General features: G+C 43.2%; 1 protein-coding gene across 1 annotated transcript in view; it reads left to right on the top strand.

Annotated features, from left to right (window-relative positions):
- The first annotated feature begins 386 nt into the window (after positions 1 to 386).
- The window catches only part of LOC134591172 (lysophospholipid acyltransferase 2-like), a 58,107-nt gene continuing 45,886 nt past the window's right edge, over positions 387 to 12,607 (top strand). The window contains exon 1 of the mRNA XM_063444449.1: positions 387 to 611. Coding sequence (XP_063300519.1) covers positions 534 to 611 — 78 coding nt within the window. The 5' untranslated portion in view covers positions 387 to 533. The remainder of the gene's footprint in view (positions 612 to 12,607) is intronic.

The following is a 12,607-nucleotide window of genomic DNA, read 5'->3' as shown; positions in this document are numbered from 1 at the left end:
TCTTCTTAAATCTTTTCCTCCAGTATGCAGTTCTCAAACACTTTCTTACTTGTAAATGAAAGAATTGTTTATTCAGTGTTTTATCGTTACCAGGCAGTCAGTTTATGCTGTTTCACAAACTACTCCAGCAACAGGAAGCTATAGCTGTCTGACAGCTGAACTGCTGCAAATGAAAACAGATGAAAAAAAGAATCTTTACAGGAAATTCCAGGAAAACCCTGAAACTCTGCGCTGTGTACATGATCGTTAATAACGATGGTCTATTGTTATTATTCTATCATGTGCCCAACCCTGGAGAGATTCTAAGTTCCACCAACTCTGCATAACATTTAACCACAGTTTTTTTTCATGGCCCCTCCTTAAACAGTCTGAGTTCCTCCCTTCATTCACAAGGACTTGCAGAACATCTCCGACACTTTCCTCACAGTGTTTTACGGGTGTGGTGTGTGGGCCAGAGTTTCCTCAGGTAGATTGTCAGTTGAATCTCAGTCTGTACGAGTGTCAGACTCACTAACAAGAAAGAGGGGACAGATATGGGGTACACAGAAAGAAATGAGGGTGAGCCTTTGGAATCTGTGAGCCACATGGTGACTAATCTACCTACAGAACAGGTGTGTACATATCTACACATATATATATATATAGATAGGTCTGTGTGTAGAAGGTTAGTGTGTTTGTATATAATTAGTTTTAAATAAAAGGATGAAGCGTATGTGGGCATATGTCATAGAAAAGGCATGTAGAGTTGTCAGCATGTTATATGTCGATGCATATGTACAGTTATATGTTGCGGAAATGTAGGCAACAGAGGAAAAGAGAATGTGATTTCTAAACACATTTTATCTATGCAGCATATACATTGCATAGATATGTGCATTGTATAATTTAATATAAAAACAATTATTAGTTCTTCTGTCGGCTTCTGCTTTTCTGTCTGTTAACAAACAGGTGAGGTATGACAGACCCATTAACCTGGGCAGGACGGTACCTGATGAATTTTTTTATCGTTTTTTTCAAGTATTTTTGCTAATTTAAGTTTAGCAAGCAGGTGGCGCACACTCACTGTCACTGCTCATGATGGCAAAGGAAACCCCTGCAATAACAGATAACCTTATGTATTGAAGTAGATAAAAAAAAACATTTAAAAAGTAATTCACAAGACTAAAGGATCACTTAAAACTTCAAGGACAAAAAAATGTGTGAGATAAGTATAAGCTAGTGGTTGCTGTTTGGCATGCACAGATTGGTAACATCGTAACTTGGTACTTGCATACTGATTTGCTCTCAGTAGGTCACTGCTTATAGTTTCAGGGCTATCCCCAAGCCAGCTGTTTGTCTTACTATGATGTTAACTGTGGGCCTTAAAAGAATTGTGCAGGGCATGTGGTACCTTAAATGACAAGAGGGGAACATGTTGGGGCTGTTAGGTACATAACGAACTGGGCAGTGACTGAAATTGATAGTGGGGGTGCTGATGGATATATGCTCTTACTTAAGATAAAATAATACAATTATCTCCATCTCTTAGTGTAACTGGGTTACTATGACATTTATTATATCTAAAAAAAAAAAAAACATAAAAATAAAAGACAGAGTAGGAAAAATGAAGTGTAACAATTCCAAGGGTAAAAGGTAAATGTACATTGTTACATTAATTCCATGAAGAATGTAATAAAATCATTCTATGTATCTAATTTAGATATTATGGAACTGGAGGGCCTGAGCAATTTTGTACCTGATAATTACTTAAATTGAGTAATATTTTTAAATATTAATTGCAGAAAATCCACAACATTTCTGTGGGCCCAATACATACCATAGAATGTACAAATTATTCTCTTTCCTTTTTTGTCTACCTGCATTCTCTTTCTGATAACAGATCAAGCTAATTGACTTGCTTTATGAATCTATAAGTAGAAATCCAAACCAAAAAGTTGCAGTTTATATGATTTGACAAAAGCTAGTGGTGGCCTAGAGCTGAAGATTATTATTAGGATATTCAGAAAAGAGAAATCACTGAAAGTGTGATTGGATACAATTTGTTTATGTTTTGATCATTTTACCATTTAAATCAATACATTTTTGTAAAATGTATTTTTTACGTAAATAACACCTCTAACAAATCCCGCAATGCCACCTGTGATCTGGCAAAGCTAACCCTAATAGGATCCCTCATGTTGAGTTTCCTGAGTTTTCTTGTACAGTAAAGAGACAGGCACTCTCTATGCTAATAATAGGAATACTTTAGTATATGAGGCAGTTTATCGTCATATTGATCATACATCTGCTGCATTATATGAGGATTCATATCTACGGACGTATAAGCCTTGAGTAATCACAGAGAATTCAAAGTAGAAGGGTGATTTCTTGGTGTCCAAAACCATGAAAGCATCATTAGACGCGCTTGTGCTATGATGAGGGCACTAGGCCAATGCAGATATTGCTTCAGCTGCGCTCTTTGCATAGTCTGCCCTGAGTGGAGTTGACGGGAAGGCTCATATGTAGAAGTCAGACTAAGACATCTCTACTGTGGGTGTGCCTTATAAATGGACCTTAGTTTCTTGAAAGCTTGCAAAATATCCCTTTTTTGTTAGCCAACAAAGGTATCACAAAATTTTATTATCATGCAGTGCCACATAATAGACCAAATTATAAAACAAACACAGCGTTATTTACTAAACACTTGGTTTTGTCCGAATAGACAAAATCTCATGAAAATGGCCCAATACCGACCGGATTAACAGCGTTCATAATTACTAAAGGTAATGGCAGTCGGAATTCCGATAGCCCAATTTAACGTTTCCCAACTGACTGGATGCATGCTTTATGCATGCAAACACTATACAAAATATAGGATACAGAATATGTACAAAGTACAGAATTGAAACTAACGAGGGACCAAATGCAACCAGCAGGATGCACATTTGCAATTTATTCTTGACTTACTTTTGTACAAACAATAATTTGGAGTACTATTTGCCCACTGGCAGTGCTTACAGCCAGAAACAAACAGTGACAAAAAAAAAAAAAAACACCTTGGTAGTGTGAGGGTTAATCATGTGGCAACTGGCCATCAATATGACTCCCATATTAAGGGAGATTACAAACTTGTAACACGTGCCATACTGCGGATGGGAACAGTGAAATGCAATACTAATGTACCCCCCCAGTCCAGACCTGTAGGTGTCCAGGGGGAGCTATTGATATAATAACCAGGGGGGGGGGGGGGAATCCCACTGTTTCTCCCTAGTCCCCACACATGATCGGTGGGCTATTTATTAATCAATGGGGGGTGGGGGGGAGGACATACCTTCACATCAGTGGTGTATTTTGAAATGTTGCTGCCCTAGGCATGACAGATCTCAGGCACCCCCTAATTGAAATGTACCTTCCCCTTACTGCAAAGGCCACACCTCTTCCTGTTAATTTACACACATTTTGACTGACAGACACACACTCACGGACCAGCACACACTCTCAGATACACTGACATACACACACAAACACTCACTGATTTGGCACAATCTGACACACATACAATCATTTAGACACACACTGACAGACGCATACACTCACTGTCAGACACATACACTTACTGACAAACACACACACATTCACTGGACACGGACACTCACAGACACTCACTGACAGACACACACACATTCACTGAAACACACACACTCACTAACAGACACACTCACTCAAATTCACTGACACACACACTCACATTCACTGACTCACACACAGTCACATTCATTGACAAACACACACACTTCCCCCCCAACACTCACAATTACTATTATTTATTTTTTTAAATTTAAATCCACCCAGCCTCCTTACTTTTGGGATAGCTGGGTGGATTTTTCACCTGGAGTCCTGTGGGGATGCTGGCCGGGCTGCTGGACAGGAAGGCAGCCGGATGTGCAGGCGGGGGGTGGGGGAAGGGGCGCTCTAAGTTGTCAGTGAGGGAGCTGTGATCTCTCTGCTCAGTTCTCTTGCGCGCCGCAGAGTGATGCCGGGAGCTGGACTGACGTCAAATTCCGGCTCCCGGCATCACTGAGGGTCGCGAGAGGGAGCTGAGCAGAGAGAGCTCAGGGGAAAGTGCTCCCTCGCCTGGGAATTAACTGGCTGCCTGCCCCGGGGGAACCCAAAGGTGGCAAGCAAGGCATTAGCCTTGGCATTTTTTGCCGCCCCCTGGAAATTGCCACCCAAGGCAAATGCCTTGTTTGCCTCCCAATAAATACATCCCTGCTTCACATATGGAAGAGCCATCATTACGCCTAAAACACAAAATAATAAGAGAATTGGATTTTTATGCCCTCAGGACTCTTGATTCCTAGGGTCTAGACAGCCAAACCAATTAAGAATAACGACTCATAGTTGTACAGACTGATGGGTATTTGCATGAGTATATGCATACTATTACACATCGTCCGAATATTCATACATGCAAACATATAATAAATATAAACAGAGTACATTAATGTAGCTATAAACCGACAAATATCAAGAATAGCAAACTGTGCAGCAGAACAAGCACTGTTACTAAGTTACTTGGTATACAGAGATATACAGAGAAGCAACAAGTAACTGCACAAATACATGTAACCATAACACAAAGGTAGTTGAACAGACTGATAGCAACACTAAGTGGTTTATTCACTAAATAATTAATTGGGGTCTTCTGAGGTGCAAGGAGATGGACTGAAAATATATCTGTGAATATATTTACTGCCTGTGAAGTGTTGGGAATTCATCATGGAATTGCAAATTCAAGGCCAAAATAGACAAATTGGACATAGCTAACATTTTCCAATTACCGTAAGCTATTTTGAACTGAAATTTTCAATCCAGTGGTGAATTGCTAACAATTCATGGTTTCATGAATAACCTTATTTGGTTGTCAGCTCACTACAGTTCACAGGTTAGTGAATGCATTCGTTATACAAACATATAAGCGCACATGTATTAAAGGGCCATTATAGTGCCAGGAAAACATACTCGTTTTCCTGGCACTATAGTGCCCTGAGGGTGCCCCCACCCTCAGGGGCCCCCTCCCGCCGGGCTCTAGGGTGAGGAAGGTGTTAAAATCTTACCTTTTTCCAGCGCCCGGCGTTGGGGAATCTCCTCCTTCTTCTGCCGTCCTCGGCATGAATGCGCATGTGCGGCAAGAGCCGCACGCGCATTCAGCCAGTCTCATAGGAAAGCATTCTCAATGCTTTCCTATGGACGGCAGCGTCTTCTCACTGTGAAAATCACAGTGGGAAGCGCCTCTAGCGGCTGTCAATGAGACAGCCACTGGAGGCTGGATAAACCGACCTGAAACTGCGATGTTTACAGCAGAAAGGGTTAATCCTAGAGGGACCTGGCACCCAGATCACTTCATTAAGCTGAAGTGGTCTGGGTGCCTATAGTGGTCCTTTAACAGAAATAGATTTACTAACTACTTTTAAAATGAATTAGGCCAAGTAGGTTCCTGGTATATGACAGTACTATGTAGACGAGCTGTTTGTTTAATCTGCCCAAAGGTACAGTGCCCGTTCATCTTATCAGTACTTCTTGGTTAAATGGAAGGGCCAAAGTCCCCAGTGACCCTCAATAATTAAATATGCTTAAATACTTGATACTTGACAAAGTTGTGTCCAAGGCCAGTGTGCCCACAGGCCTACAATAATTACATATGCAAAATTACTTGATAGGGCTGCATGGCAAACTCACATTATTATTATTATTATTATATTCCATGTGAATTCTCAATATTACTGAAAATCAACAGTCAGTTGGTTTTATGCCCTCATTTGTGTATAATTTCTGTGACCTTCTCTGATATACTCAAGTCAGAGCCGGATTAAGGTTGCTGCCTTTGAAGTTAGTGCTGTATCTTCCTTTTTATTGTATAAGGTTGTCCAGAGTCCTAGGCAGGGCACCAAATTGGGTCCTAAGCTCTGTTTCTGTGTGTGTAGGGGCTGAGTGTTGCATGTGTGGAAGAGTGTGTATGTGTGTTTAGCATTATAAACATGTGTATGTGCCTGAGAATGTGCGTGTGTGTGCGCATTTCTGACTAAGTGTGTCTGTGTCTCTGACGTTGTGTACTTGTGTGTGTGCGCCAGAGCATCATTGTGTGTGAATGGGTGTCTCTGTGTTGGTATGCATGTGTATGTCTGTGTCTGGGAGCATATGTGTGTGGGTATCTGCTTGCATTGTGCTGTGAGTAAGGGGGGCTGCTTTTGTTTTGTGTTGTGTTGTGTTTCATGTGTGAGAGGTGACTGTGTATGACAATGACTATCGCCAGGTGGTGACTGTGGTAGGGTGAGGGGGAAATGTGTGACTGGTGAGGGGTGTGAGTGTGGCAGCATTTGGGGTGAGTATTACAGGGTTTGGGGGTAGGTGTGACAGGGTGGGGGGTGAATAAGACAGTTTGAAGAGAGTGAGCGTGACAAGGTTAGGTTGACTGTGAGTGTTTGGAGTGTGAGTGTGATAGGGTCTGGGGGTTAGGTGTAATAAGGTGAGGGGAATTAGTGTGACAGTGTTTGGGGTGAGTTTGACAGGGTGTGTAGCATGATGAGGGGGTGGTGAGTGTGAGAAGGTTGACTGTGGCAGGGTATGTGAGGGAGTGACAGTATGTGGGGAGGATGTGTTAAACACAATCTCCATACACTGTAATATATATTTTTTAAATATAACATTTGCCCCCCTCAAGCTCACCTCTTGGGCAGGAAGGGGGGTGCACAAACACATTCCCTGGTGGTCCGGTGGGGTCCCTGGTGGTTCACTGGGCTGCTGGTGCAGCCAGCCACAGACCTTCCAGTCCGGTGTTCTATCAGATAAGTATACTTATCAGATTTCTATACGGACGTCACTTCGGTGCTGGTCTCTGGGTATACAATTCTGATGCGTTATCAGAACAATGACGCGGGATCAGCTGCTCCTCTAATCTGAAGGTGTACCGCACACCCTTTAGATATAGAAATCTGATGGGTGCACTGCAGATGCGCATGGTACATCAATCAGATTTCTATACTACAGCTTTCACTGTGTACTAGTGGAAATAGCTGAGATGCAGGATTATGGGGGTGACCCACTAGGGATGAGGAGATTAATGGGGGTTATATACTGGGGATGGGGGATAATGTTGGGACACACAGGGGATGGGGGGGTTCAGGGCTGCCATCAGAAATTTTGGGGCCCCTGACAAAGCACAAGGTCTGGCCCCCCCCCCCCCGACCCCTCCCTCCCGGGCCCGCCCACGCCCTACCTAGTCCGCTGACAATGATGCGGGACTGAATGTGGTGTGTATAGTGTAAGTGAATTAGAATGTGTGTAATGGATGTAGTGTTTGTGTGTATTAGATACTGTTTGTGCAGTGAATGCAGAGTGTGTTAGTGTAGCAGATGCAGTGTGTATAGTGAACGCAGAGTGTGTTTGAGTAGTGGATGTAGTGTGTGTACAGTGATGTAGTGTGTGTTTGTGTAGTGGATGTAGTGTTTGTATGTACTAGATGAAATGTGTTTAGTGGATGCAGTGTCTGTAGTTGATGTAGTGTGTGTATTAGACGCAGTGTCTGTGTATAGTGAATGCAGAGTGTTTCAATTTGTGGTGGATGTAGTGTGTGTACTGTGAATACAGGATGTTTGTGTAGTGGATGCTGTGTGTACAGTTACTGCAGAGTGTGTGTCGTATAGTGAATCCAGAGTGTGTGCATAGTTTAGTGAATGCAGAGTGTGTGCATAGTTTAGTGAATGCAGAGTGTGTGTTAGTGTGTAATGAATGCAGAGTGTGTGTTAGTGTGTAGTGAATGCAGAGTGTGTCAGTGTAATGAATGTAGTGTGTGTGTTAGTGCAGCGAATGCAGAGTGTTTGTAAATGTGTAGTGAATGCAGAGTGTGTGTTAATGTGTAGTGAATGCAGAGGGTGTGTTAGTGTGTAGCGGATGCAGAGTGTGTGTTAGTGTAGTGAATGTAGAGTGTTAATGTGTAGTGAATGCAGAGAGTGTTTGAGTAGTGGATGTAGTGTGTGTACAGTGATGTAGTGTGTGTTTGTGTAGTGGATGTAGTGTTTGTATGTACTAGATGAAATGTGTTTAGTGGATGCAGTGTCTGTAGTGGATGTAGTGTGTGTATTAGACACAGTGTCTGTGTATAGTGAATGCAGAATGTTTCAATTTGTGGTGGATGTAGTGTGTGTACTGTGAATACAGGATGTTTGTGTAGTGGATGCTGTGTGTACAGGTGATGCAGAGTGTATGTTAGTGTAGTGAATGCAGAGTGTGTGTCAGTATAGTGAATCCAGAGTGTGTGCATAGTTTAGTGAATGCAGAGTGTGTGTTAGTGTGTAATAAAAGCAGAGTGTGTGTTAGGGTGTAGTGAATGCAGAGTGTGTCAGTGTAATGAATGTAGTGTGTGTGTAAATGTGTAGTGAATGCAGAGTGTGTGTTAATGTGTAGTGAATGCAGAGAGTGTCTTAGTGTAGTGAATGCAGAGAGTGTGTTAGTGTAGTGAATGCAGAGAGTGTGTTAATGTGTAGTGAATGCAGAGTGTGTGTTAATGTGTAGTGAATGCAAAGGGTGTGTTAGTGTGTAGCGGATGCAGAGTGTGTGTTAGTGTAGTGAATGCAGAGAGTGTGTTAGTGTGTAGCGGATGCAGAGTCTGTGTTAGTGTAGTGAATGCAGAGAGTGTGTTAGTGTGTAGCGGATGCACAGTGTGTGTTAGTGTAGTGAATGCAGAGTGTGTTAGTGTGTAGCGGATGCAGAGTGTGTGTTAGTGTAGTGAATGCAGAGTGTGGTAATGTGTAGCGAATGCAGAGTGTGTGTCAGTATAGTGGATGCAGTGAGTGTGTTAGTGTGTAGTGTATGCAGAGTGCATGTTGTATTAGTGAATACAGTGTGTGTATTGTATTAGTGTATGCACTGTGTGTGTTAGTGTATGCAGTGTGTGTTGTATTAGTGTATGCAGTGTGTGTGTTTGTGTATGCAGTGTGTGTTGTGTCAGTGTATGCAGCGTGTGTTGTGTTAGTGTATGCAGTGTGTTGTGTCAGTGTATGCAGAGTGTGTGTTGTGTCAGTGTATGCAGTGTGTGTGTTGTGTCAGTGTATGCAGTGTGTGTGTGTGTGTTAGTGTATGCGGTGTGTGTGTTGTGTCAGTGTATGCGGTGTGTGTTGTGTTAGTGTATGCGGTGTGTGTGTTGTGTCAGTGTATGCAGAGTGTGTGTTGTGTTAGTGTATGCGGTGAGTGTGTTGTGTCAATGTATGCAAAGTGTGGGTTGTGTAAGTGTATGCAGTGTGTGTTGTGTCAGTGCATGCATAGTGTGTTGTGTCAGTGTATGCAGAGTGTGTGTTGTGTTGGTATATGCAGTGTGTGTGTTGTGTCAGTGTATGTAGTGTGTGTTGTGTCAGTGTATGTAGTGTGTGTTGTGTTAGTGTATGTAGTGTGTGTGTGTGTTGTGTCAGTGTATGTAGTGTGTGTGTTGTGTCAGTGTATGCAGTGTGTGTGTTTTGTCAGTGTATGTAGTGTGTGTGTGTGTGTTGTGTCAGTGTATGCAGTGTGTGTTTTGTCAGTGTATGTAGTGTGTGTGTGTGTGTGTGTGTGTTATGTCAGTGTATGTAGTGTGTGTGTGTGTGTGTGTGTGTGTGTTGTGTCAGTGTATGTAGTGTGTGTGTGTAAATTTGTAATGAGGAGGGGGATGGGGGGGTCATTTTAACATTATTAAAAAATAAAAAAAAATAAAAATTGATTAATTAAATTGTTTCTCCCCCTCCCTGCTTACCTGTGTCTAGGGAGGGGGGAGATTCCATCCCCGGTGGTCCGGTGGCATGGTGGGGCCCCCCGGCTCCCTGTTGCCGCAGAGGGGGCCCAGGCCTCCAGCTTCTCCTCTTCTCTCCTCCAATAACTCTCGCGAGACCCGCGGAGCGTTGCCATGGCAACCGGGTCTCGCGAGAGTTATTAGCAGGGAGGAGAAGAGAAGAGGCTGGAGGCCTGGGCCCCCTCTGCGGCAACAGGGAGCCGGGGGCCCGCGGCTGCACACATAGATCGCGATATTCGCGATCTATGTATGCAGAGAGGGAAAGTGGGGCCCAGGACTGCCAGAGCAGTCCGGGCCCCCCAGGGCCGCCGGGCCCGTGACAACTGTCACGGTTGTCACCCCCTGATGGCGGCCCTGGGGGGGTTATACACTGGGGATGGGGGGTTTATAGGGGTTAATGGTGTGACACACAGGGGATAGGTGGTGACACACTGGGGATTGGTGGGTTAATGGAATGACAGGTGTTAGGGGGTGACACACGGGGGATTGGGGGGTTAATGGGGTGACAGGTGTTAGAGAGTGATACACAGTAGATAGGGGAGTTATAGGGGGGGTAGATGGTGTGACACGCAGGGATGGGGAGGGGGGTAAATGATGGTGATCCCCTGACTGTCACTCAACAACCCCCCAATCCCCAGTGTGTCACCCCCTAACACCTGTCACCCCTGTGGTGACATTTTGTCATCAAACTAATATGGTGACCAGGGGTCATGCGACCAAGCTCATGTATGCCTTTCTTACAGTGGTATAAGCTTTACCCTTTGATATGGTAATTAGGTAATTCAATACCTTTACAAGTCAGGAAAGAGAACCACTTTCCCCTATCTCCATTCCTCCCTGTTCCTTTTTTTTCGCCTGTGCTTCTGAGCAGACACATGAGCAGACATGGGCTAATTTTTATAATGGTGAACTGAGTGGGATCTGGTGACTTTATAAGATTTAGTTGTTACATAGTTACATAGTTACATAGTTACATAGTTACATAGCTGAAAAGAGACTTGCGTCCATCAAGTTCAGCCTTCCTCACATATGCTTTTGCTGTTGTTATTTTAGGAAGTTTGATTGTTGTTGTCTCTGAATAAATATTTATTTGTTAAAGTAGACGGACCAGAGTTTATATGTGTATGCATACATAATTTATAGAGTTTGCTAATATACCACAGCCCCATTAACCCCCCAATCCCCAGTGTGTCACCCCCTATCCCCTATGTGTCACACCATTAACCCCGATAAACCCTCCATCCCCAGTATATAACCCACATTAACCTCCCCATCCCTAGTGTGTCACCCCCATAATCCTGCATCTAAGCTATTTCCACTGTGTTAGTACACAGTGAAAGCTGTAGTATAGAAATCTGATTGATGTACAGCGCAGTACACCTTCAGATTAGAGGAGCAGCTGATCCCGCGTCATTGGAGGCGGCGTCCGTCTCAATTCTATACCCCAAGATCAGCAACCGCGCATGCGCTCAGCTGATCTCGCGTCACTTCCGTGACACGAGTGCACCGGAAATGACGCCCGTATAGAAATCTGATAAGTATACTTATCTGATAGAACACTGGCACTCTGTGATGACCTCAGAGCCTAGGTTGGGAATCCCACTGCCTGTGCTCTGACTCCCTCACAGAGCACTGGAACTCCAGGTAAGGATTTGCTTTTAAGGGCTATAAGGGAGATATTTTCTTTATCAGAGCCAGGGATCCAGGCTCAGACAGGGGTGCACCTGGCCACTGTCTATGCTCGGGCCCTAGGCTGCAGCTTTGGTCTCCTAACGGGAAACTGGCTTTGACCCAAGTTATTGGGTAGTGTGTGTGCACATTAACCTATTTAATGCAACATAATGCAGGTTATAGGGGCCTGGTAATAGTTCAGGACCATCACAATAATGTATTAACAGTTAATAATTTAATTGCATTTTTGTGGTTTTAGGTGTTATAGTGGGGAATAAACAGGTGGAGTGAGAATGTAAATGGCTGCCTACTGGCTGCACAGAAGGGGTAAATGTTTGCGCTAAAACTGTCAGCAAAGAAAGGGTTCAAGGAAAACTCAAAAAATCATAACCCTAGCCTGATGCCACCTCTATTGTAAGTAGTCAGCGTTTTAGAATAATCAATGCTTTTAATACTTTAGAAAGAGAGTGAGTGGGAATCTCTCTGTTTGAGCTATGCCCTGACACTTTTAGCAAATGAACTGAGAGTTAATGGACACTCCAGGGTCTCCATCAGAAATAGTGAAGGCAGGGAGTGGCTCCCAGTGGACTTAAGGTTAGAAATCATACTGTTCATCAGGGCACTCCAAGCATCAAAAGTACAATAGCACACTGTAGTGGTTATGGTGCTTGGAGATTTCCTTTAAAAACAGCAAAGGGAAAACAATTATATATATATATTTATTATTATTATTATTCATTTTTTTATTTTATTTTTTTTAATTGTGACCTAGTGTAATGAAAGGCAGGTAAGGGTTAACCCTAGAGGACATTGCTGGGAGTTATAAAGTGACGTTTTAGCAGAACTGTGATTCAGTTGTTCAGTTGCTGTTTATGCCTAGTTACTTGCTAGATTGTATCATGGCGTTTGTAAATAGTGAGTGACTACACTCAGAATAAAATGACAAAAGCAGCATATTGTCCACGGTCTTCAAAAAGATTTCCATTGAACCCCGCAGGATTCAACAGATTTAAGAGCAACTAAGTAGAGAAGAATAAAATGTTACAATTGGTAGTTTGGCTAGGTCATGCTCAGACTGACTAATATGAATGCTAAGTGCTCGTGGCAGAAGGATTCCTCTGCACACAGTAATGTTTGTTA

Source organism: Pelobates fuscus, chromosome 1 (assembly GCF_036172605.1).
Source record: "Pelobates fuscus isolate aPelFus1 chromosome 1, aPelFus1.pri, whole genome shotgun sequence".
In the NCBI taxonomy this organism is placed as follows: Eukaryota; Metazoa; Chordata; class Amphibia; order Anura; family Pelobatidae; genus Pelobates; species Pelobates fuscus.
This window is presented reverse-complemented; position numbering and strand designations above follow the sequence as displayed.